General features: G+C 38.7%; 1 protein-coding gene and 1 non-coding gene across 6 annotated transcripts in view; both read right to left on the reverse strand.

Annotated features, from left to right (window-relative positions):
• TMEM131 (transmembrane protein 131) overlaps positions 1–27879 on the reverse strand; it is a 237339-nt gene that overhangs the window by 130906 nt on the left and 78554 nt on the right. For 3 of the 5 annotated variants that reach the window (XM_074403805.1, XM_074403800.1, XM_010352041.3), the window contains exons 3-4: positions 24119–24196; positions 7746–7786 (exon numbers count right to left, since the gene is read on the reverse strand). In XM_074403805.1, coding sequence (XP_074259906.1) covers positions 7746–7786; positions 24119–24196 — 119 coding nt within the window. The remainder of the gene's footprint in view (positions 1–7745; positions 7787–24118; positions 24197–27879) is intronic. The other 2 variants (XM_039478717.2, XM_074403811.1) reach the window with 1 other exon arrangement.
• Positions 23302–23361, reverse strand: LOC120362212 (U7 small nuclear RNA). The gene has a single exon (XR_005578174.1). It is a non-coding gene; the product is annotated as a U7 small nuclear RNA (small nuclear RNA).

Below are 27879 nucleotides of genomic sequence, written 5' to 3' on the forward strand. Positions count from 1 at the left end.
CTTTGAAGCACTGTTTGCAATTGCGAAATACGAGAAACAAATGAAATAGTCATATACAGGACAGTGGGTAAAAAAATGATGACACAAAGTAAATTTCTTAAATGAGGGTATTTAGTTTTTGTGGCTTGTGCTGCTGAGATCTTAGCCATAAAATCTTTGCCTAGACCAATGTCCTGGAACATTTCCTCTATGTTTTCTTCAAGTACTTTTATAGTTTCAGTCTTAAATATAAGTCTTCAATCCATTTTGAGTTGATTTTTGTATATGGTGAGAGAGAGCTGTTGACCCAGCAATTTCACTACTGGGTATTTATGCAAAAGAAAATAAATCAGTATTTCAAAGATACACCTGCAATCTCATGTTTACTGTAGCACTATTCACAATAGCAAAGATATGAAATCAACCTAAGTATCCATCAGTGGATAAACAAAGAAAACTGGTATAGATAAACACAATGGAGGATTATTCAGTCATAAAAAAGAATAAAATCCTGTCATTTTCAGCAATATGGATAGAACTGGAGGTTAAGTGAAATAAGCAAGGCACTGAAAAACAAATACTTCATGTTCTCACTTATAGAAGGGAGCTAAAAAAGTTGATTTCATGAAGGTAAAGAGTAGAATGATAGTCACTAGAGGCTGGGAAGTTCTTGTTTTTTGGTGTGAGGGGAGAGGATGAAGAGAAGCAGCCTAATGGGTTTAAGCATACAGTTGTTAATAGAAGGAATAAGCCCTAGTGTTCAACAGCAGGGCAGAGTGACTATAGTTAGCAAACATATGTTGTATATTTCAAAGCCACTAGAAGAGAAGACTGGAAATGTTCCTAACACAAAGAAATGATAAATGTTCAAGGTGATGGATATCTAAACACCTGATTTGATCATTACACAGTCTATGCATGTATCAAACTATCACATGTATCCCATCAATATATATAATTAAGCAATCATAAAAAATTTTTAAAAGTGGAGTAAAAATCCTAAATGGAATACAGATAGAAACAAATGAACCAAACTTAATTTCCAATGTACATACAATGCAGATGGCAATTGCGGGGGTGGGAGAAGGATAAAGATGAAGAACATTATAACCCATGTAAATTTAGAATACAGTATTTGGACAATATACAGTCAGACTAAAGAAAAACAAACTCTAAACAGACACTGTACTCAATTTTTATGGCAGTTATCAGTTAACAATGTTGAAACTGATTTATCTGTATTCTAGGACTGAACAAATCAGTACACTTACTGTAGATATATAACTGGAGCCAGATTTCTCATTGTTGGAAGAATGGACAGAAACAGAATAGACTGGTTTTGTATCAAAATTGGAGACATCAGTAACTGATGGTTTTTAATATACACAGATACAGGAATATGTATGTGTATACTGTACATATTTATACACGTAAACATAAACATTTTCTTCCTCTTTTACTAAGAAAGCCTAGAGACAATGACACATCACTAGTAATGACACCACTTGTAATGATTAATACTGAGTGTCAACTTGATTGGATCGAAGGATATGACACAAAGTATTAATGAGTGTATCTGTGTGGGTGTTGCCAAAAGAGATTAACATTTGAGTCAGTGGGCTGGGGAAAACAGATCCACCCTAAATCTAGTGGGTACAATCTAATCGGCTTCCAGCAAATATATCGAAGGCAGAAAAACATGAAAAGAGAGAGACGGGCCTAGCCTCCAAGACTGCATCTTTCTCCCCATGCTAGTTGTTTCTCAGCCTTCAAGTTCTTCAGTTTTGGGATTCATACTGGCTTTCCTTGCTCCTCACCTTGCAGATAGCCTATTGTGAGACCTTGTGATCATGTAAATTAATACTTAATAAACTCCCCTTTATATATGTATATATGTAAGTACATATATGTGTGTATATATATACATATACGTATATATACACATTTATTTATGTGTATATACATATATATGTATATAGTATATATAATACATATACACATATATAAGTGTATATACAGTACTTATATATATACATATATATACATATATATGTATATATGTATATGTATATATGTATATGTATATGTATATATGTATATGTATATATACATATATATAAATATACATATATATGTACATATATATATATATATATATAAACTCCCCTTTGTGTATCTCCTATTAGTTCTGTCCCTCTAAGAGAACCCTAATACACCACAGTAGCAATGAGTACACATGGCACATAAAGATTAATTTCTAAATGTTATCTTCCACCAAAATGAAGCAGGACTCTTTCAAGAAATAGGTTGTTCCTGGGCTGTAGCAGGAAAATTACAAAACAAGCCTGGAACATCTTAATGTGTCAGAAAATAAGAAGTGCTCAATGATTGTTGGGGACACGTAAATGAAACAGAATAGACTTAACTAAGCCTGTGTAATTTTTTTAATGACAGTGCAAATGATAGTGAAATACCTGGATAAAAATGAATTCTGACCTCAATTTTAACTTCCAACAGGATGTCAACTAAGAAACATAGAAAGTGTAATAGAATTTTAAAAAAACTCAGCAATGTAATAACTGTTCAGGCAAGAATCATCAACAGATTCTAAAACTATTCCGAGTTTGATGCAAAATGCAATACTTACATAGTCTCAAAGTACTTTTCTGCAAGACACTATGAATTATAAGAGACAAATGGAACAAACAGACATCAAGTGCTTCCTGACAGGATGCACTGGGAAAGACACAAACTTCAGTAATATTCCTGCCAAAAAAGCAAATTCTGAATCAAATAAGGAGTAAATATTAGAAAACTCCAACTGGTTATTTATTTACTTATTTATTTGAGATGGAATCTTGCTCTGTTACCCAGGCTGGAGTACAATGGTGGGATCTTGGCTCACTGCAACCTCTGCCCGCAAGGTTCAAGTGATTCTCCTGTCTCAGCCTCCCAAGAAGCTGGGATTACAGGGGCATGCCACCATGCCCGCCTAATTTTTTGTAATTTAGTAGAGATGGGGTTTCTCCATGTTGCCCAGACTGGTCTCGAACTCCTGAGCTCAAGCAATCCACCCACTTCAGCCTCCCAAAGTGCTAGGATTACAGGCGTGAGCCACCGCATCTGGCCCCAGCTGGGTTATTCTATAAAATAAATGGCATCTACTCTTCAAAACTGTCAAAGTTCTAAGAAGTAAGAAAGACAAGTCAATTGTTATACATTAGAGACTAAAGAGACATGAAAATGCAATATGAGGGTTAGAACTCTGGACCCCAAATTTCTTTTCTTTTTAAAATACAAAACAATGGGACAATTTACAAAATTCCATTGAGGGGTCTTGATTAAATAGCAGTATGAGACAGTCTTAATTTCCTGAGTTTATGATCTCTAAAACAATGTTCATGTTTATAAGAAATACACACTCCAATATTTAGGGGTAAAAAAGCATCATGTCTACAAATGATTTTGAATGCTTCAAAAAAATTACAAATACATGCACATGTATGTATAAAAAGGTAGCTATGGGGAGGGAAGGAAAAGGAGGGAGTTAGAAAAGCGAGATTAGGAATAATAAAGCAAACATGAAAAAACATTAACAAATGGGCAATCTGGGTCAAGAGGATACAAGAATTATTTGTACTTTTTTCCATCTTTTCTCTAAACTAAAATTATTTCAAAACAAAAGGTAAAATATTAAATGCAAAGTTAAAAATAAAGTATACTTCTTGTAAACAGAATATGCTTGGGTCTTGCTTTTTAAATATAATCTGACAATTGGTGTTGAAATTATTAATTTACCATAGTTTTTGATATGTTTGGGTTTAAGTCTACCATATTGCCATTTGTTTTCTATTTTTCCCACTTGCTTTTTATTCCTCTTGTTCTATTTCTGCCTTGTTTTAGAGCAACCGAATATCCATATAGTATTTCATTTTATCTCCATGACAAGTTTATTGGTTTTAATGTTTCCTGTGGGGTTTATTTCATATTACCACAGTTTAACTTCAAATAATATTGTATTACTTTACATATCATGTAAAAACCTTACAACTCAATTTTTCCATACAACTTTCCCATCCTTTGTGCTGTTATACCACAGGTAATATATACATGTTATAAACAATCATTTTTGTTTTAAAAAGTCAATTATCTTTTTCTTAATCAGAAAACTTTTTTATATTTTTCCACGTATTTTTGCCTTTTTGGTGGTCTTTATTCTTCATAGGATTTGTGTTTTCACCTGAAATGGTTAACTACCTTTAGCCTTTAACATTTCTTAAACTGCCAGTCTACTTAGCCACAAATTTTCTTAGTTTTGTCTGAAAATGTCTTAATTTTTTTGAAGGATACTCCTGCTGGATACAGTGTTTTAGATTAGCAGTTTTTCCTTCTGGTACCTTAAAAATCTCATTTCATTGGTTTGGGGGTTGCATTTGTCTTTGCTGAACAACCAACAGTCATTCTTATCTTTGTATGAATATATTTAGTTTTCTTCCCTGGCTGTTTCTCTATTTATGACTGATTTTCAACAACTTGAATATTATCCGGTTTGGTGTGACATCCCGTGTTACTCTTGCTTCAGGTTTATTAAAGTTCTTCAACAGCAACTCCCTCTGTAAATTCCTGGGAACTCAATTGCACATGTGTTAGACTTCCTGCTACTGCTGTATCAGAAGTCACCAAGGGTTTACTTGTTTTCTAATCATTTTTCTCCCTGTGCTTCAGTTTAAATTACTGCTGTCACTGTCTTCAAACTCACTAAGCTTTTCTTTTGCAATGTCTAGGTTGTTCTTAAGCCTATCCAGTGAAATGCTTATTTCAGAAACAGTATTTTTCAAATCTAGAGGCTTTTTTTTTATATTGTCCATTTTCCCTCATTGCATTCATGTCTTCCTTTAAATTGCTAAACACATAAAACTGATGTATCATATTCTTTGTAGGGAGACAGATATCACCTGGCTGCTGTCAGTCCTTCTCGAGATAAGCCTTTGTAGCACAGAGCCTATAGAAAATGCGGTCTGCCAACGTTCTCTGGCTGTTAAACACATCCAAATAGCTCTGGAGGATACTGGAAACACCACTTCTAATGAGATTATAAAGCATATATGTTGATGAAATGACAAAATGCAATTGACTCTAAAAGAAAGCAGTGCTTTTGAAGAGGGTGTTATAATCAGATGCTGTAAGCCTCTCAGGGTTTAGTTGTAGGGGGGTATCAAGGCACCTAAGGTGTATGTAAGTGGTCCATATGGTTATTAGTCCTTCATCATCATCAAAACAATTTGCCAGGCCCAAGTCTCTTTATCTTACTTCTGAGCCTCTAGAACAGTGAGAAATAAATGTCTGTTGTTTAAGCCACCCAGTCTATGGTATTTTAGCATCCTGGGCTCACTAAGACATATGTTTTAGTGCTTAACCCAGTCCCATACTCAGTTTGTGTATTTTACCCAATTCATGATCCCGGTCAAACACACACACAAAATGTAAAATGTGATAGTTATAAATTGTGTCTACAAATCTTCAAATATTCTTGCCATCAGGGGAGCTCTTTCTCCCCACTCTTACCTTGAATCTAGGCCAACCTAAGTGACTGCCTGACTAACAGCATATCGCACAAGTAATATTATGAGTTCTAAGGGTAGATTAAGGTGATACAGCTTTCACTAGTTCCCTTTGGGACAGTCACTCTTGGAGTCCAGCCATCATAACTAGGAGGAAGCCTAAAGTAGCTCATGTGAAGACCACACAAAAAGGCCTGCAAATATGCATTCTAGGTGAGAGCCAAGCTGAGGTCCCAGCTAGCAAATTAGCATCAACATGTAATGAACATCCCTCCAACTCCCAGCCATCAAGTCATTTCCAGCTCTCAGCCATCAAGTCATTTCCAGCTCTGAAATCTCCCCAGCTGAGGCCTCAGATCACGGAGTGAGACAAGCTGTCTTTGCTGTCCCCTGCCTGAATTTCTAACAGAGTTTGAGAGCATCATAAAATGGTTATTTTATGTCACTAACTTTTAGACATAATAGATAAGTAGAAATGAGGTGAGAATATAATTGTGTACTGATGTAAATTCTTCATTATACTAGGAAAATACTTAAAGCCCAGATCTGGATCACTAACGAACATTCTCATCTTCATAAATGTAGTACAGCCTAGTTCCATAGCTAATTTCCTAATTGCTGGTATAAAGGGTCAGGGAAGAAGCACAAGATAACATGTGTGCTTTTCTCACCATTGTTTTGGCTCTAGATGTGTTAGAGAGTTCTAGAGTTCTTAGATGGTCCAGCCAAGGAGGAATCAGGCTAGACATGCAGTGGTTTGGAGACAACCCATGTCAGTGTTAAATATTTGGGCAGGGTTCACAGATAGGGCAGGTCCCAATAGTGCATGTAACATTAGGGAGAATGACAGAACAATGGAGAAGAAGGGCCATGTTGTTCTAGAGATGAAAGAGTGAAAAGGGAAAAAATAGTGAATACTGAAGAATTTTCATTATTTATGAGGTAAAAAGTTTTAATTGTCCTACTCACAGTCTGAATATTGTGTATTTCTCTCTTAAAACAAAATTCTTTGTTGATGCAGTCTACATTTCACTAGCCTGAAGATATTCATAGATGTACTTTAATCATCAAGGCCTAAGGAGAACAGCTTCCCTGTTCCTGCTAAATCAGAAAAAAACTGCAGTGATGATAGCAAGGCAGGGGCATCTTCTGTTGCCATAGACACTTCGGTAGCTAAGGGTCTGATTTCAGTGGATATTTATATTTTTAAAGATAAATTTGCTTTGCTGTCATTTAAGGAATAAACATACTGACAGAAAAATTACTTCTACAAACATATACTGTAAAATAACTGGGTTCTTAAATCCATGATGTGGGCACCTTACCTGAAAACCCTATTTACACTACTGCCAGCCTTCCAACTGTTACTAAAGGGCACTCACTAGAACAGCTACTGAGGCCTGATCAGTTGTTTCTGGCAAACAGAAAGAGCAACTATACCACTATGCTGAACCTTCTAAGTTAACTTCCTTTACATTTGTGGTCCCCCAGGGAGCAATCATTAAGAGCTGGGGTGAACACAAAATAGCTGCTGGAGGGACTGTTTCATTCAATTCAAAAAAGCCCTCACTCACCTTTAGGTACTAGAACAGGCTTTCAGGGGATATAGAAGGAGAATCAGTACAGTATTTTCCATTGATACTGTCTCTTTACAGATGTGAGAAAGTACTGAAAGACCAAATAATTTAAGTGTGGGGAGGCAGAAAAAGTGTCTCCAAATTCACATGCATGTACCTGTTTTCCTTAACACCTGAGGTAAAACAACCCCCTGTTATCACAGGGAAGCTGTGTTTAAAAGGGGTCTCTCCAAGTCACAAGACCAGGTTTCACTGGTCTGAGATCCTCCTCTGGGGGCCTGACAGCAGACCCTTGGTAAATAAGGGCAGCGACGGTCAGTCCATTAAAAGCAGGGATAGCCACAAGAGAAGCCACTAAGGAGTTACACAGCTTATCTTCTCACAAAGAAAGGGGAGTAACAGCTCTTCATAAGCAACAGTGGAAGCATACTGCACAACTGCATGACACGCACATTCAAACTTAAACTTGGTTTCCCACAAACAATACTTAGAAATAATCATATAATGTGATTTACAATTTGCTATTCCTTCTTTATCAAAAACAGCTAGGAAAAAGAGGAGTGGAGAACCACAGGAATTCCCCAGAAGGAACTGAAAATATGTTAGTTATCTGACTAAATATACTTACCTTTTCTGTTGATAGGAACTGAGTCCAAGTGTTGTCTCCGTCTGTAAAAGGAAGAAAATGATGATTTAAAAACTGAAGCCAAATATTTATACTACAGACATACAGAATATCGAAAATATTCTGTTTTAGTTTCAACATTAATTTTATACCTGCTTGGATTTTCAGGTTAAACCTTGTCTCCAAATTACATATAATGACAATCAAATTGTAAACACACATGAAGTAACAGAAAGTAATGTGATGGATTCTTTCTAAGATGGCCGACTAGGAACAGCTCAGGATTGCAGCTCCCAGTGAAAGCAGAGAGGGTGAGTGGACGCCGCATTTCCAAATGGATTTTTATTGCCCACAGATCAGGAGATTCCCAGGCAGAGGAGTCCCACGGGTTGCCAGCGTGGCTATTTTGACAGGCGTGGCTGCTTTGCCGGAGTTCTGGCGTGGCGGTTCTCCATACAAAATACACTGATCCAGGTGCCCTCTTAGCTGGGGATTGGAGCCCCAGGAAGGCAGATCGCCCATTCATCTGATTTAAAGGGGGACTGAAATAGGGACCCAGGCCAGGAGATTCCTGGACAAAAAAACTGCCAGGAATCTCAGCGTTGCTGTTTCAGCTGGCGCAGTGAGTCACCCCACGGGAAATCACATAGATCCCGGTGCCTTTTCAACAGGTGACTGGAACACCTGGGAGAAAGTCAGCCATTCAACTAAATAAAAAAAAGACTCTGAGTCAGAGCCAGGTGATCAGGCTCAGCTGGTCCCATCCCCCTGCCAAAAAAAAAAAAAGAAACCCAGTAACTGAAAACGCTCTGGGTTGAGAGTTTCACAGCAAGCACACCTGAACTGGGACAGCCCAGCTCTGTGGAGGGGTGACCGCCATTACTGAGGCACTCCACCACCACGGAGGCAGTCCACCACAGCTGAGGCAGCCTGCTGTTGCCGAGGCAACCTGCCACTACAGAGAGAGTCTGCCATTGCAGAGGTGGGCCACCACTGCTGAGGCAGTTCTAACTACACCCATATAAATAGGACTGCAGGGAAGATCACACGGCAGCTGGGAAGAGCCCACAGCAGCTCAGCAAAGTCTCTGCAGGCAGACAGTGACTAGGCTGCCTCCTCGCTGGGTAGGGCAGCCCTGAAAAAAAAACAAGAAGGCAGCAGCACAATGGAAACTCATGAAGCCCTAACTCCCTGGAACAGAGTATCTGGGAAAAAAAAAAAAAAAAGAGGAATTTATGAGTTCTGCTGCAGCAGACCTAAACGTACCTGCCCAGCAACTCTGAATGAACAACGGAGTTCACAGCTCAGCACTTGAGCTCCAATAAAGGACAGACTGTCTCCTTAAGCAGCTCCCTAATCCCCCTATATCCAAAGAGTCACCTCAAAAAGGAGAGAACAGACTGACATTTGGCGGGTATCCTTCTGGGACAAAGACAGCAGAAGTAAAAACTGGTAGTAATCCTTACTGTTCTGCAGCTGCTGCAGGTTATCCCCAGGCCAGCAGGGCCTGGAGTGGACCTCAGCAGTCCTACAGCAGAGGGGCCAGACTGTTAGAAGGAAAACTAAGAAACAGAAATAACTTCATCATCCACAAACTGGAAGTTCACCCAGAGACCCAATCTGAAAGTCAGCAACTACAAAGACAACATGTGGGTGAATCTACTAAGATGGGAAGAAACCAGCACAAAAAAGGATGAAAACACCCTAAACCAGACCACCTCTCCTCCTACAAGGGACCACAACTCCTCGCCAGCAAGGGAACAAGGCTGGATGGAGAACGAGTGTGATGAAATGACAGAATCAGACTTCAGAAGGTGGGTAATAAGAAATTTCTGTGAGCTAAAAGAACATGTTCTAACGCAATGAAAAGAAACTAAGAACCTTGAAAAAAGATTTGATGAAATGCTAACGAGAATGGACAACATACAGAGGAATATAAGTGAACTGATGGAGCTGAAAAACACCACTTCGCGAAGTATGCAAAAATTTCAACAGCTGAATTGACCAAGCAGAAGAAAGGATGAGAGGTCAAACATCAACTCAATGAAATAAAATGAGAAGGCAAGAATAGAGAAAAAAGGATAAAAAGGAATGAACAAAGTCTCCAAGAAATGTGGGACTATGTGAAAAGACCTAATCTACGTTTGATAGGTGTACCTGAATGTGACGAAGAGAATGAATCCAAGCTGGAAAATACTCTTCAGGATATTATCCAGGAAAACTTCCCCAACCTAGCAAGGCAGGCCAATACTCAAGTCCAGGAAATACAGAGAACACCACAAAGATATTCCTCATGAAGAGCAACCACAAGGCACATAATCATCAGATTCACCAGGGTTGAAATGAAAGAGAAAATGCCAAGGGCAGCAAGAGAGAAAGGTTAGGTTACACACAAAGGGAAGCCCATCAGACTCACAGCAGATCTCTCGGCAGAAACCCTACAAGCCAATATTCAACAAGAAAAGAACTTTCAACCCAGAATCTCATACCCAGCCAAACTAAGCTTCATAAGTGAAGGAAAAATAAAATCCTTTGTGAACAAGCAGGTACTCAGAGATTTCATCACCACCAGGACTGCTTTACAAGAGCTCCTAAAAGAGGCTCTACACATATAAAGGAACAACCAGTACCAGCCACTCCAAAAACAGACCAAATGGTAAAGAGCATCAACACAATGAAGAATCTGCATCAACTAATGGGCAAAACAGCCAGCTAGCATCAACATGGCAGCATCAAATTCACAAATAACAATATTAACCCTACATGTAAATGGACTAAATGCCTCAATCAAAAGACACAGACAGGAAAATTGGATAAAAAGCCAAAACCCATCAGTGTGCTGTATCCAAGAAACCCATCTCACATGCAAGGATGCACAAAGGCTCAAAATAAAGGGATGGAGGAAGATTTACCAAGCAAATGGAGAGCAAAACAAAGCAGGAGTTGCAATTCTTGTCTCTGATAAAACAGACTTTAAAGCAACAAAGATCAAAAGAGACAAAGAAAGACATTACATAATGGTAAAAGGATCAATGCAACAAGAAGAGCTAACAATCCTAAATATATATGCACCCAACACAGGAGCACCCAGATACATAAGGTAAGTTCTTAATGACTTACAAAGAGACTTAGACTGCCACACAATAATAGTGGGAGACTTTAACACCCCATTGTCAATATTAGACAGATCAACCAGACAGAAAATTAACAAGGATATCCAGGACTTGAACTCAGACCTGGAACAAGCAAACCTACTAGATGTTTACAGAACTCTCCACCCCAAATCCACAGAATATACATTCTTCTCAGCACCACATCACACCTACTCTAAAACTGACAACGTAATTGGAAGCAAATTACTCCTCATCGAATGCAAAAGAATGGAAATCATAACAGTCTCTCAGACCACAGTGCAATCAAGTTAGAACGCAGAATGCAGAAACTAGCTCAAAACCGCACCGCTTCATGGAAACTGAACAACTGGCTCTTGAATGTTGACTGGATAAACAATGAAATGAAGGCAGAAATAAAGATGTTTTTTGAAACCAACAGGAATGAAGACACAATATACCAGAATCTCTGGGACCCATTTAAAGCAGTCTCTAGAGCAGGCGTCCCCAAAACTATGGCCCGCGGGTTGCATGCGGCCTCCTGAGGCCATTTATCTGGCTCCCCAACGCACTTCAGGAAGGGGCACCTCTTTCATTGGTGGTCAGTGAGAAAAGCACAGTATGTGGCGGCCCTCCAACGGTCTGAGGGACAGTGAACTGGCCCCCTGTGTAAAAAGTTTGGGGATGCCTGCTCTAGAGGAAAATATATAGCAATAAGTGCCCATATGAGAAGCAAGGGGAGATCTAAAATTGACACCATATCATCAAAATTAAAAGAGCTAGAGGAGCAAGATTTAAAAAAAAAACTCAAAACCTAGCAGAAGACAAGAAATAACTAAGATCAGAACAGAACTGAAGGAGATAGAGACACAAAAAAACCCTTCAAAAAAAAATCAATAAATCCAGGAGCTGGTTTTTCAAAAAGATCAACAAAATAGACAGACCACTAGCCAGATTAGTAAAAAAGAAAACAGAGAATAACTAAATTGATGCAATAAAAAATGATAAAGGGGATATCACCACAAATTCCACAGAAATTCAAACCATCATCAGAGATTATTATAAACAATGCTATGCACATAAACTAGTAAACCTGGAAGAAATGGATAAATTACTGGACACTTGCCTCCTCCCTAACCTAAACCAGTAAGAAACCCTGAATAGGCCAATAACAAGCTCTGACGTTGAAGCAGCAATTAAGAGCCTACCACCCAAAAAAAGCCCAGGTCCAGATGGGTTCACAGCCAAATTCTACCAGACATACAAAGAGGAGCTGGTACCATTTCTTCTGAAACTATTCCAAATAATCAAAAAAAAGGTAATCCTTCCCAAATAATTTTATGAGACAAACATCATCTTGATACCAAAACCCGGCAGAGACTCAATAAGAAAAGAAAACTTAAGGCCAATATCGATGATGAACATAGATGCAAACATCTTCAATAAAATACTGGCAAGCCAATGGCAACAGCACTTCAAAAAGCTTATCCACCATGATCAAGTAGGCTTCATCCCAGGGATGCCAGGCTGGTTCAACACACGCAAGTCTATAAATGTAATTCACCACATAAACAGAACCAAAGACAAAAACCACATGATTATCTCAATTGATGCAGAAAAGGCCTTTGACAAAATTCAACAGCCCTTTATGCTAAAAACCCTCAATCAACTAGGTATTGATGGAACGTATCTCAAAATAATAAAAGCTATTTGTGACAAACCAACAGCCAATAACATACTGAATGGGCAAAAACTGGAAGCATTCCCTTTGAAATCTGGCACTAGACAAGGATGCCTTCTCTCAACACTCCTATTCAATATAGTACTGGAAGTTCTAGCCAGAGCAATCAGGCAAGAAAAAGAAATAAAGGGTATTCAAATAGGAAAGGAGGAAGTCAAATTGCCTCTATTTGCAGATGACATGATTGTATATCTAGAAGACACCACTGTCTCAGCCCAAAATCTCCTGAAACTGATAAGCAAAGTCTCAGGATACAAAATCAATGTGCAAAAATCACAAGCCTTCCTATACACCAATAACAGACTTAAAGAGAGCCAAATCAAGCATGAACTGCCATTCACAATTGCTACAAAGAGAATAAAATACCTAGGAATACAACTAACAAGGAAGGTAAAGGACCTCTTCAAGGAGAACTACAAGCCACTGCTCAACGAAATAAGAGAGGACACCAACAGATGGAGAAACATTCCATGTTCATGGTTAGAAGAATCTATATCGTGAAAATGGCCATACTGCCCAAAGTAATTTACAGATCCAACGCTATCCCCATCAAGCTACCACCAATGACCTTCTTCACAGAACTGGAAAAAACACCTTAAACTTCATATGGAACCGAAAGATAGCCTGCATAGCCAAGTCAATTCTAAGCAAAAAGAACAAAGCGGGAGGCATCACAGTGTCGGACTTCAAACTATACTACAAGGCTACAGTATTCAAAACAGCATGGTACTGGTACCAAAACAGAGATATAGACCAATGGAACAGAACAGAGGCCTCAGAGGCAACACAATATATCTACAACCATCTGATCTTTGACAAACCTGACAAAAACAAGTAATGGGGAAAGGATTTCCCGTTTAATAAATGGTGTTGGGAAAACTGGCTAGATGTGCAGGAAGCAGAAACTGGATTCCTTCCTGACACCTTACACTAAAATTAACTCCAGATGGATTAAAGACTTAAACATAAGACCTAACACCATAAAAACCCTAGAAGAAAATCTAGGCAAAACCATTCAGGACAGAGGCATAGGCAAGGACTTCATTACTAAAACACCAAAAGCATTGGCAACAAAAGCCAAAATAGACAAATGGGACCTAATGAAACTCCACAGCTTCTGCATGGCAAAAGAAACAGTCATTAGAGTGAATTGGCAACCAACAGAATGGGAAAAAATTTTTGCAGTCTACCCATCTGACCAAGGGCTGATATTCAGAATTTACAAAGAACTAAAACAGATTTACAAGAGAAAAACAAACAAGCCCTTTCAAAAGTGGGCGAAGAATATGAACAGACAGTTTACACAAGAAGACATACATGAGGCCAACAAACATGAAAAAAATGCTCATCATCACTGGTCATTAGAGAAATGCAAATCAAAACTACATTGAGATACCATCTCATGCCAGTTCGAATGGTGATCATTAAAAAATCTAGAGACAATAGATGCTGGAGAGCATGTGGAGAAATAGAAACACTTTTACACTGTTGGTAGGAGTATAAATTAGTTCAACCATTCTGGAAGACAGTGTGGTGATTCCTTAAGGACCTAGACATACAAATTCCATTTGACCCAGCAATCCCATTACTGGGTATATATCCAAAGGATTATAAATCATTCTACTATAAGGACACATGCACACGAATGTTCATTGCAGCACTGTTTACAATAGCAAAGACCTGGAACCAACCCAAATGCCCATCAATGATAGACTGGACAGGGAAAATGTGGCACATATACACCATGGAATATTATGCAGCCATCAAAAACGGTGAGTTATTGTCCTTTGTAGGGACATGGATGAACCTGGAAACCATCATTCTCAGCAAACTGACACAAGAGCAGAAAATCAACCACCACACGTTCTCACTCATAGGCGGGTGTTGAACAATGAAAATACATGGACACAGGGAGGGGAACACTACACACTGGGGTCAGTTGGGGGGAAATGGGGGAGGGACAGTGAGGGGTGGGGAGTTGGGGAGAGATAGTATGGAGAGAAACGCCAGATATAGGTGAAGGGGAGGAAGGCAGTGAATCACACTGCCACATGTGTACCTATGCAACAATCTTGCATGTTCTTCACATGTACCCCAAAACCTAAAATGCAATAAAAAAAAGAAAATTAAAAAAAAAAAAGAAAGCAATGTGATGGATTTTTAAAAGTGTGCCAAATGGACACATCCTGAGAACAGTCCCTATGACAATCAGTTCGTGAGGCTGCTGTGCCTTAGACTGTTCACCTATCACTAACTGCATGCCAGTGCTGGTGGTAACAAGTCCTGCTGTCATGGAACTCAAGGTACAGTGGGTGGTGTGTGTGAGGGAGAGATACCCATTAAAAAATACACATTTATACAATGTAATAGGATTATCAAAATATTGGTAAGGTGCTGTGAACAGGAATAAACAGTTGCCATACTTAAACACATCATGAGGGAAGGCCTGTCTGAAGAGATAATATTTACATAAAAACTTGAAGGACTAAAAAAAACAGTGTGGCAGCGGGACGGGTGGTGGTAGAGGAAAACAGCACATGCAAAGGCCCTCATAGAGGGCAGAGGTTGGTGTGCTCAAGAAACAGATGGCAGGTCTATCTGCTGGAGCTGGGAGAGGAGAAAATGGGGCCAGAGGGCTAGACAGAGGCCAGATAATGCTGCGCCTCGTTAAGAAGCCATGGCAAGAAGTTTGGATTATGTTGTCCTCTAAAAGCAATACAAGGGGTCTGAAGGAGCAAGAAAGAGAAATAGACAGACATGGTCTTCTTTCGGTTTTAAAGGAAAGAAAGACAAGAAAAAGTAGGAAGCTGGAGGCAACAGCTGTATTCAGGTGAAGGAAAGAAAGTTCTTACTGATGTACCAGAAAAGGCTAACACTATAAGGAATACCATCAGTGAAGTTACCTCAAAACGTTATCTGCTACATCAAAAGGAGAAAAAACAGAAGTGTGGCCTTATTTTTTCCCAAGAATATATATTATTTTGAAATGGTATTTAGGAGACTGTTCATGCAGAAGATGTGGCTGATGTAGAAAACTGTCCTAATGATTTGAAGGTGCATACTAGGTAAAGTGTAATGGTGTCTGTAATTTTCTTTGAAATGTCTCAGCAAAATAATTTGTGTGTGTGTGTGTGTGTGTGTGTGTGTAAAGCAAACACCGCAAAATGGTAATAACTGTTGGATCTGAATGGTAGATGAGCTGGTATTGGTTGAGCTCTTCTATTATCTGTACGTAAAGAAAAATTTCTTTAACTTTTTATTATGAAAATTACATATATTCCCCATGCAATGGGAGAAAATATTTGCAAATCAAATATCTGATGAGATTAAAATCTAGACTATATCAAGAACTCCTAAAACTCAGTAACAGAAAAACAACCAAATTAAAAGGTGGGCAAAGGACTCAAACATTTCTCCAAAGAAAATACACAAATGGCCAGTAGATGCTTAAAAAGACGCTCAACATCACTAACCATTAGGGAAATGCAAATAAAAACCACAATGATACCACTTCATACTCATTTGGATGACTACTATTTAAAATTTTTTAAAGAAAATAAGGATCTTTGGCAAGGACGTGGGGAAATTGGAACCCTTATGCACTGTTGGTGTGAATGTTAAGATGGCATAGCCACTATAGAAAACAGTATTGTGGTTCCTCAAAAAAAACAAAGAATTACCATATGAGCTAGCAATCCCACTTCTGTGTATATACCCAAAAGAACTGAAAACAGGGGCTCAAAAAGATACTGTATGAACCCATATTCACAGCAGTATTATTCACAACAGTTAAGGGGCAGAAGCAATCCAAATGCCCATTGACAGGTGAACAAATAAAACGTGATTTATACATACAATGGAATATGATCCAGCCTTAAAAAGGAAGGAAAATCTGACACATGCTACAACAATGGGTGAACCTTCAAGACTAAGTCTACATTTATGCTAATGAAATAAGCCAGTCAATAAAAAGACAAATACTGTATGATTCCACTTATGAGGTATTTAGAGTCATTGAGTTCATAGAGGTAGAAAGTAGAATGGTAGCTGCCAGGAGATAAGGGGAGGGAAGAATGGGGAGTTATTATTTAGGTTTCAGTTTGGGGAAATAAAAAAATTTCTGGAGCTGGAAGATGGTGATGGTTGCACAACAATGTGAATATATGTAATGTCACCGAATTGTACATTGGTTAAAATATGCCAGGTGTGGTGGCTTATGCCTGTTAACCCAGCACTTTGGGAGGCTGAGGCGGGCAGATCATCTGAGGTCAAGAGTTTGAGATCAGTCTAACAAACATGGTGAAACCTAGTCTCTGCTAAAAAAAAAAAAAAATATATATATATAAAATAAATTAGCCAGGAGTGGTGGTGGATGCTGGTAATCCCAGCTACTCAGGAGATTTTGACAGCAGAATTGCTTCAAGCTGGGAGGTGGAAGTTGCAGTGAGCTGAGATCGCATCACTGCACTCCAGCCTGGGCGACAGAATGAGACTGTGTCAAAAAAGAAAAAAAAAGTTAAAATGGTAATTTTTATATTATATCTATTATGCCACAATAAAAAACAGCAACAGTAATCAAGACAGTGTGGTACTGGCATAATGACTGATCAGTGGAATTGAAAAAAGTCTAGAAACAGAGCTTATGTATAAAGTCATTTGGTTTTCAACAAAGGGATCAATGAATTAAGTGGAAAAATAAAGTACATCTTTTCTACAAATGGTACTGGAACAACCAGATACCATGGTTTCAAAGTGTCTCTGCAAAGTTCATGTGTTGGAAACTTAACCCCTCTGCCTTCAGGAATGGATTAATGTCAACTCTGCCCTCATGAACAGATTAGTCTATTAATTATTATTAATTACCTTTTAATCTATTAATATTGCTACTGTGGGAGTGATTCTGTTTAAAAGTAAGGTCTCTCTGGCTATTTTGCTCTTGCCCTCTAGTCATGTGATGCACTACACCATGTTATAACACACTGAGAAGGTCCTTACCAGATGCCAGCACCATACTCCCAGCCTCCAAAACTGCGAGCTAACTAAACATTGTTTCTTTATACATTACCCAACCTGTGGTATTCTGTTATAGCAACAGAAAACAGACTAGGACACCCAACAAACCTATGTCATAAAAGGAAAATGCTCTTTTATCCTTACTTTACACTATGTACTCAAAATAATTTCAGATAAATCACAGTTCTATGCATAAAAACTAAAATTATAGAGCATCAACAAGAAAACACAGGAGACTATCTTTGCAACCTTGGAACAGAAAAGATTTCTTCAACGAAAAAATCACTATCAATAAAAGAAAAACGGAGAGACTAAACTTTAACAAGATTAAAAACATCTACTCACCAAAAGATTACATAATGAAAATGAAAAGGCAAATCACATACTGAGAAAATATTTGTAAATCATGTATCTGATGAAGGACTTATATCCTGAATATATGAAGAACTCATGAAACTTAGTAAGAAAAGGACCTAATATTTTAAAGTGGGGAATTATACAAATGTTAACTCCATACATGAAAAGATGCTCAGTATCAATTTTTAAGAAAAAGCAAATAAAAACTGTAATGAGATACTACACACCTACTTTAATGTCCAAAATTAAAAAGAATGCCCATGCCAAGTGTGGTGAGAATGTGCAGCAACTGAACTTGCACATATTGCTGGTAGGAATGTAGAATACACCAATCACTTTAGAAAAAGCTTGGGGATTTCTTCTATTATTATTATACTTTTAAGTTCTGGGCTACATGTGCAGAACGAACAGGTTTGTTACATAGGTATACACATGCCATGGTGGTTTGCTGTACTCACCAACCCGTCATCTACATTAGGTATTTCTCCTAATGCTATCCCTCCCCTAGCCCCCCAACCCCCAACAGGCCCCAGTGTATGATGCTACCCTTGCTGTGTCCATGTGTGCTCATTGTTCAGCTCCCACTTATGAGTGAGTACATGAGGTGTTTGGTTTTCTGTTCTCAGCTTCATCCATGTCCCTGCAAAGGACATGAACTCATTCTTTTTTATGGCTGCATAATTTTCCATGGTGCATATGTGCCATCCAATCTATCACTGATGGGCATCTGGTTCCAAGTCTTTGCTACTGTGAATAGTGCTGCAATAAAGGTATGTGTGCATGTGTCTGTAGGGGGGAGATCCCGTAAGTGCTGAAACAGAAGCCAAAAGTCTCGGCCTATTTCCATATAAATAATGAAAAAGAAAGTAACTAGAAATGTAACTGTAGTAGTTATTAGTTATTCATAGGTAATCTTAGTTATTCATAAGTGATCTTAATTCTTTTATTAATGTCTCTCAGGTCAGAAGTGTGAATCTGGGTCGACACTGTGAAAATGAATGACCCTAAGGCAAGACACTTTAAGCCCTCTGTCATGCCTGCATAAGGGCTGCTAGAGGGCACCTTGCCTGAGCAGCAGCGCCAGTGCTGGGAAAGCGCCCACTGTCTAGCCAGCTAGGGAAGGAGATGTCCAAAATAGCTGAGATGTCTCTGACTTTGAAGGAGTTAGGAGAAAACTCTGCTTCTCCAGGCTCTTGAGGTAGGCCTGACGCTGTCAGGTAGGCTAGCAGACATCCGGGGGCTTAATTGCCTCTATGTGATGCTGTGCTTCAGTGGTCACGTTCCATGTTAACCTCATGATCCGCTTCTGCACCTGGTTCCTTTTTTCTTGTAAGAATTCATCAGTAAAAGTAACGTAGATCTTAATGTCTTTGTGACAAGTATGGAAAAAGTGCTGACACATTATGCCCCTTACCTCATCTTGGCTACAGAAAATTCCTGAGCCCCTACCTGCATGACACGTGATGTACTTGACCCTATCCCTGCCATACTCTCTTTTACCCTGCCCCCAGTCATGGAACACCAATGCCATGCCCTACCTATGCCCTACCTTCCCTGCCCCCAGCTTTTGTACTCAATAAAAGTCAGAGTGTGCAGACAATTGGGGCCACTGCTGGTCTCTGCAATTTGGTTAGCAGTGGATCCCTGGGCCCAAACTCTTCTCTATCTCCATTTCTTGTGTCTTTTGCTTCTACAATTTCTTTTCTCTGCATCAGCAGGGAGGGGCTCACAAAACTCTGTAGGGCTGGACCCTACGTATGTCTTTATAGTAGAATGTTTTATAATCCTTTGGGTAAATAACCAGTAATGGGATTGTTGGGTTAAATACTATTTCTGGTTCTATACCCTTGAGGAATCACCACACTGTCTTCCACAATGGCTGAACTAATTTACACTCCCACCAACAGTGTAAAAGAGTTCCTGTTTCTCTACATCCTCTCTAGCATCTGTTGTTTCCTTTTTCTTTTTTAAATTGCATTTTAGGTTTTGGGGTACATGCGAAGAACATGCAAGATTGTTGCATAGGTACACACAGGGCAGTGTGATGTGCTGCCTTCCTCCCCTTCACCTATACCTGGCGTTTCTCCCCATGCTATCTCTCCCCAACTCCCCACCCCCCGCTGTCCTTCCCTTATTTCCCCCCAACAGACCCCAATGTGTGATGCTCCCCTCCCTGTGTCCATGTGTTCTCATTGTTCAACACCCGCCTATGAGTGAGAACATGTGGTGTTTGATTTTCTGTTCTTGTGTCAGTTTGCTGAGAATGATGGTTTCCATGTTCATCCATGTCCCTACAAAGGACACGAAATCATCGTTTTTTTATGGTTGCATAGTATTCCATGGTGTATATGTCCCACATTTTCCCTGTCCAGTCTATCATCAATGGGCATTTGGGTTGGTTCCAAGTCTTCTCCCTGACTTTTTAATGATTGCCATTCTAACTGGCGTGAGATGGTATCTCACTGTGGTTTTGATTCGCATTTCTCTAATGACCAGTGAGGATGAAATTTTTTTCATGTATTTGTTGGCTGCATACATGTCTTCTTTTGAAAAGTGTCTGTTCACATCCTTTGCTTACTTTTTCATGACTTTTTTTCTTGTAAATTTGTTTAAGTTCTTTGTAGATTCTGGATATTAGTCCTTTGTCAGATGGACAGATTGCAAAACTTTTCTCCCATTCTGTAGGTTGCCTGTTCACTCTAATGATAGCTTTATTTTTGCTGTGCAGAATCCCTTGAGTTCAATTAGATCCCATTTGTCAATTTTGGCTTTTGTTGCCACTGCTTTTGGTGTTTTAGTCATGAAGTCTTTGTGCATGCCTATGTCCTGAATGGTACTGCCTAGGTTTTCTTCTAGAGTTTTTATGCTGTTAGGTCTGACATTTAAGTCTTTAATCCATCTTGAGTTAACTTTTGTATAAGGTGTAAGGATGGGGTCCAGTTTCAGTTTTCTGCAAATGGCTAGCTAGTTTTCCCAACACCATTTATTAAATACGGAATCCTTTCCCCACTGCTTGTTTTTTGCAGGTTTGTCAACGATCAGATGGGTGTAGATGTGTGGCGTTATTTCTGAGGCCTCTGTTCTGTTCCATTGGTCTATATACCTGTTTCGGTATCAGTATCATGCTGTGTTGGTTACTGTTGCCTTGTAGTATAGTTTGAAGGCAATTTCTTAAACATACATCTACCATATGAAAAATCACTCCACTCCTAGGTATCTGCCCAAGAGAAACAAAAGCATTTGTCCATACACTGACTTGTACATAAATGTTCGTAGCAGCTTTGTTACAGTCCAATACTGGAACAGCCCAAATTTCCACCAGCCCAAACTTCCATGTATCCAAGTGAATAAACACATGAGTTGTGTTATATTCATATAATGGAATACTACTCAGCAATAAAAATAAGCTATTGATACACAAAATGACACCAATAATCTCAAAATAATTATGCTGAGTGGAAGAACCCAGACCCTCAAGTACATTTTGTATGATTCCATTTACATAAAATGTTTTAAAATATAAACTACCTGATAGTGACAGAAAGCAGATCAGTGGTTGCCTAAAGATGAGGAGGGTAAAGGGATTACACCAAGGGGCACGAGTAGACTTTTGAGGGTGATAGGTATGTCCATTATTTTGATTGTAGTAATAATTTCACTGGTATATAAATATGCCTAACTTTTCAAATTATGTAATTTAAACACATGCAGTTTATTGTATGCCATTTATACATCAATAATGGTTGTGACAGAATTCTAGAGCATGAGAAGCTGTGGTCTCACATGAAGTCTACAGAAAAGGAACTCAGAAAATCTATCACTCCTGTACACTTTCTCAAGGGGAAAAAAATGATGATGGAGACAGAATCTGACCACTGAAACTCATATGAAGACTCACAAATGAGGAAGCTGTCTTGTGAAAAATAAGCAGATACTCAATGCAAAGAAACTGGAAATAAGGTTAGAAAAGCAGAAAATAAATGTTGTTTTTTGAAGTATAAGCCACAAAAGATAATAACCCCTTAACTGTAGTAAGAATAAATACCTCAGAACATGCCGAGACAATCTTAAATGTTGAGAAAATAAGGAAGATCACAACAGACACTATTTTGTTTCTGAAGTAATTTGAGAAATAAAGGCTTAAATATATTTTTAAAAGAGTATCTGAATATTGAGCCCCTATATCAAGAGATTAAAAACGAAACAAAAACTAATATGAATGCATAAAAAGTGAATGAAAAACATTAAACATATCTACAGTGACAAGATAAACTAAACTGTTTAAATAAAGACAAGAGAATTGCATCAAACAACTGAAACCCAACTATGACTTAATACAAAATACGGAAATGTCAAAGGTCAAAGAATAAGCAAAAATAGAGTAAACACTGAATAAGGATAAAAACAAGCAAATAAGGGTTACAATATTAATAACTTCATAATATAAAGATATGATACGTAAAAATTGTTGTAATTCAACAGTGAAAAGGAAAAAAGAAAATGGGAAAGAAAACCAATGTTGTGACTGAAATGTAAGCAAAGGGCAAGAAGACAATTCATTAAAGAAAAATAAATGGCCAATAACCATATGAAAAAGACAACAACCTCATTGGACACTAAAGCAATCTCTAGAAGACAGGGAAATTACATAGTTTGCCATTTGACTGGCAGGGACTTTTAAACTTCATTAATTCACATCCAGATATAAGGATCTATTAAGAGTACTCGGAGCCCTAGAAAATGCCCATGTTGTACATTTTTTAACCTTCTATCAAATGTGAGTCACTCCTACAATGTTGCAAAGGAAATTTCACTGAATCACAGAAACTTTAGTAATTCTCAACTTGCTGCAAATTCTCATCACATTTCTTTAGAACAGACAATCAGATATGAAAACAGGGGTGTTGTTTCACCTCAGGTGTTAAGAAAAATATGTTCATGCATGTGAATTTGGAGACACCTTTCCTACCTCCCCACCCTCAAATTCTTTGGTCTTTTAGTACCTTCCTATCCACAGACTCCATGCCTCTGTCATACTTCAGGACTTCAGTTTCAACCTCACTCCTCACTAGGCTGCAGATACCAGATAACCTGAGCACAGCTTCTCTCAGAACGCACTCTCAACTTCAAATAGGATATGTGGGAGGAAAATGGACTCTTCTTCCAATCAAATACACCAACCTTGGCAAAAATATAAGTGATATGCTTTCAAATATTATTAAATTTTATAAAAAGAACACATCTAATCATTTTATCCCTATAACTCAGTGGTTCTCAACTGAGGGCAATTTTGTTTCCCTGGAGGCATCTGGCAACATCCAGAGGCATTTTTCTGTGTGTGGGTTTTTATTAAGACGAAAAAACATGTTAGATAAATTCTCAAAGAGCTAAAAAACTCAGAGGCATTTTTGGTTGTCACAAATCAGAGGGCCATTAACATCAAATGTGTAGAGTAGGGCCTGTTGCTAAATACCTGGTAATGCACAGGACACTCAATCTTCTACCCTCCAACCAATTATCTGGTCCAAAACGTAAACAGGCCAAGATCAAACAATATATTTTAACCTCAATTTTACAGAGGTAGCAATAATTTAGATGTGCATTTGTAATTACATCTCCTTGCACATTAATTCAAAGTGCATTATTGTTTTAACAATTGTGTTTGTATTTCCAGTGGTCCTTGTAGTTTTTAACACACTGGAGACAAATACAAAATTCATTTTACAGATAAAGAAACTTAGCCTCTAAATGGTTTCAATTAGCAGTCCAGGATCAAATGGTAAGAGTTAGAATTAAAATCCTCTGATCTGGTCTAGTATAGCATTCATACTGTAACACATCCTTGACATGACTGTATATGCCTAAAACCAACTTTTAGCTTACATTAGCTGAAGTTAACAATTTTTATGGTGGCCACACCTTTGTACTGCATTATTGTTAAACAGAAGATTTAACCTTGCTAGGAAAAAAAATCAACTAAATGAAATTCTCTTCAGAATTAGGTACGTGGCAGTGTGTACACAGCATGAATGCTTAGAAATAAGACAAGGTCTGTACCACCCTAGAATTTAAGCCTCTTGATGGTACAGGCAGCACACACACACAAACCTGTGGCTCCAGGAAGCCACACCAGGTGTCATGTGAGCATTACTTACATACTGGGCAGCTTTCCCCCAGGGATATGCCTGAGAATCAGTTTTCTTGTCAGTGATCCAACTATGCTTCTCTGTCACCTTTAAAGAGAAAATTATATACTTCCTTCAGGACTGGGTTGGGGGAAGGTAGAGGATGAAGTCTGCTTTTGATTATGAAGATCTCAACATATAATCCGACTTCTCATCAACCCAATCTCCTCCACAAAGTTCTCTGCAAATAATCTCAGTAAAAGTGGGTATCAGTGAGGCAGTTTTAATAATTTGTAACTCACAAAAGGAGTCTTTCCTGACTTTTTAATTGTTTTGCTTCCTGTACTTGTCTGTGTATATGTATTATTAACATGAATTTTCCTGTAGATTCATATGCAGTTGTAAGAAAAAGTACTAAGAGCTATATTTTAACTCAATTTCCCCATTGTATCATTCTGCAAACATTATGGCATAATATCACAGCCAGCACAGTGACACTGGTACGATCCATCTGTCTTCTTCAGAAGTTCTCAGTTTTGCATGTCGTTGTCATTTGTGTTTGTACATGCATTTAGTTCTACACAATTTTCTACACTGTGTAGGTTCATGAGCACCACAGTCACAACACAGAACAGTGTTAGCACCCTGAGGATCCAGTGTGTCGCTTTTATAATCACACTCATTTTCCTCCTATCTTCCCCCCAAGCCCTGGCAACCACTACTCTATTATTCATGACTAAAATTTTTTCATTTTAAAAATAAAACCGGGCGGGGCGCGGTGGCTCAAGCCTGTAATCCCAGCACTTTGGGAGGCCGAGGCGGGTGGATCATGAGGTCAAGAGATCAAGACCATCCTGGTCAACATGGTGAAACCCCGTCTCCACTAACAAAACAAAAAATCAGCTGGGCATGGTGGCACGTGCCTGTAATCCCAGCTACTCAGGAGGCTGAGGCAGGAGAATTGCCTGAACCCAGGAGGCAGAGGTTGCAGTGAGCCAAGATCGCGCCATTGCACTCCAGCCTGGGTAACAAGAGCGAAACTCAGTTTCAAAAAAAAAAAAAAAAAATTAAAAAAAATAAAACCACGTACATGTAACCTTTTGGAGTTGGGTTTTTTCACTCAGCCTAATTCTCCGGAGAATTATCCAGGTTGTTGAGTGCACCAACACTTCATTCCTTTTACTGCTGAGTTGTATTCCATAGTATGGGCAAAATCACTATTTGTTTAACAGTACATCTACTGACATATATCTGGGTTGTTTCCAGTTTGGGACTATTATAAAAACTGAGCTGCTATGAACATTTATATACAGGTTTTAGTGCAAATATAAATTTTCATTTCTCTGGGAGAACCCCTAAGAGTGCAGTTAGTAGATCAATTATAGTAACCACATGTTTAGATTTATAAGAAACTGCCAAATTGTTTTTCCAGTGTAGCTGTACCACTCATATACCCACTAGCAATGCATGTGTGATCCAGTTTCTCCACATCCTTGCCAGTATTTTGTGTTGTCACTGTTTTGTGTTTTAATTTGCATTTTCTGGTAGCTAATGATGTTGACAGATTTTCATGTCCTTTTTACCATCTGTATTTCCCCTTCAAGGAAATGTGTGTTCATGTCTTTTGCCTGTTTCCTAAATGGATTTTTTTATTTTTATACTATTGAGTTGCAAGAGTTCTATATCCTAGGAACTAGGTCCATTGTCAGATATGTGGCTTGCAAATATTTTCTCCTAGTCTATGTTTACCTTTATGTCTTCACATGGTCTTTTGCAGAGAAAGGTTTTGTTTGTTTCTGTGAGACAGTCTGGCTCTGTCGCCCAGGCTGGAGAGCAGTGGTGTAATCATAGCTCACTGCAGCCTTGACGTCCCAGGCTCACGCAATCCTCTGCTTCTGACTCCTGAGTAGCTGGGACTACAGGTGCACATCATCACACGTGGCCAATTATTTATTTATTTATTTTTTATTTTAGTATTGATGAGGTCTATGTTGCCTAAGCTAGTCTTAAACTCCTGGGCTCAAGCTATCCTCTTTCCTTGGCCTCCCAAAGTGCTGGAATTACAGGCATGAGCCACTGCATCTGGCCCAGAGCAAGTTTTAAATTCATCTATCTTTCCTTTATGCACTGTACATCTGGTATCAATTCTCTGGTGTCAGGAACTCTTTGTCTAACTCTGTAAGCTGAAGCTTCTCTCCTAGTTTTTCCTCCATAATGGTTTTATTATAGTTTTACATTAAGTCCATGATCAATTTTGAGTTTTTGTTTAATGTGTGAGGTCTGTCTATAGAAAGACTTTTTTTTTGAGTCTCACTCTGTCATCTAGGCTGGAGTGCAGTGGCACGATCTCAGTTCACTGCAACCTCTGCCTCCCAGGTTCAAGCAATTCTCCTGTCTCAGCCTCCCAAGCAGCTGGGATTACAGGCATGCACCACCACGCCCAGTTAACTTTTGTATTTTTTGTAGAGACAGTGACTCACCAAATTGGCCAGGCTGGTCTCAAACTCCTGATCTCAGGTGATCCACCCAACTCAGCCTCCCAAAGTGCTGGGATTACAGGCGTAAGCCACCACACCCAGCCTAGGTAGACTTTCAATACCATTTTAAGTATTTTGTGGTGTTTTTTGTTCCTAGTTTTTAAGGCTGTTTCTTATTTTATTTTATTTTGAAATGGATTCTAGCTCTGTTGCCCAGGCTGGAATGCAATGGCGCGATATCGACTCAATGCAACCTCTGCCTCCCAGGTTCAAGCAATTCTCTTGCCTCAGCCTCCATAGTAGCTAGGACTCCAGGTATGTGCCAACATGCCCAGCTAATTAAAAAAAAATTTTTAGTAGAGATGGGGTTTCACCATGTTGGTCAGGCTAGTCTCAAACTCCTGACCTCAAATGATCTGCCCGCCTCTACCTCCCAAAGTGCTGGTATTACAGGCATGAGCCATCGCACCCAGTCTTAAGGCTGTTTCTGAGCCCGCTGTTTATTCTTCTTTTGTGCCACTTACTGTGCCACAACAGAGGGCAGGAAATAGTAGTGAACAGAGAATCAAAAGAGGGATGAAATGGGGAGCAGATATTTCTGAAAAGACTCAAAATTTAAAGTAAAAAATAAAAACCTGTGTTCAAACACCAGGTCTCCACTCAGTAGCCAAATACCCTTGGGGCAAGTCATGTAGAAAGCAGCTTTCTGTCAACTACAAAGAGCTGCAGAGCTCCTGGTCTCTGATGATGGCTTTCTCGTGTCCCACCCACTTCTCCCCTCAGCCACAGGTAATCAACTTGGCATGATAAGAAGTGCCTGTTTTGAGTATAAAATTAGTTGTTATATTGTAAAACTGATTATGCAGAATGAGAAAACCTAGCTTTGTTTGCAGAGAGAAAAATCACTGGGGAAAAAAAAAAGCACTACCTTGTAGTACATTTGGGTAGTGGGATACAAGGGTATGACCTCTGCCCCTATGCTATTACAGACCAGTTTACTGTCAAATGCTTGGTTTTGAATTCTAGCTTTATCACTTACTAGTCATTTATTTGGTTAGGTTAAACTCTCTGCACTTTAAAATGCTCACATGTAATATGATCATAAAGTTAATACCTTAAATACATAATAATATGTCATGTATTTAAGAAAAACAAACGAATTTAAACTTAACCAAGACTCTAGATTTAACTAACGGTTTATAGAAAATTCACATCATAAGATAGTAGTAAATGACACCAAAAAGATGGAAATAGCCAAACCCAGAATATAGGAAATCCTATAGACAAATGAACCAATTTCAACAACAAAAAGGG

This window comes from Saimiri boliviensis, chromosome 1, assembly GCF_048565385.1.
Source record: "Saimiri boliviensis isolate mSaiBol1 chromosome 1, mSaiBol1.pri, whole genome shotgun sequence".
In the NCBI taxonomy this organism is placed as follows: domain Eukaryota; kingdom Metazoa; phylum Chordata; class Mammalia; order Primates; family Cebidae; genus Saimiri; species Saimiri boliviensis.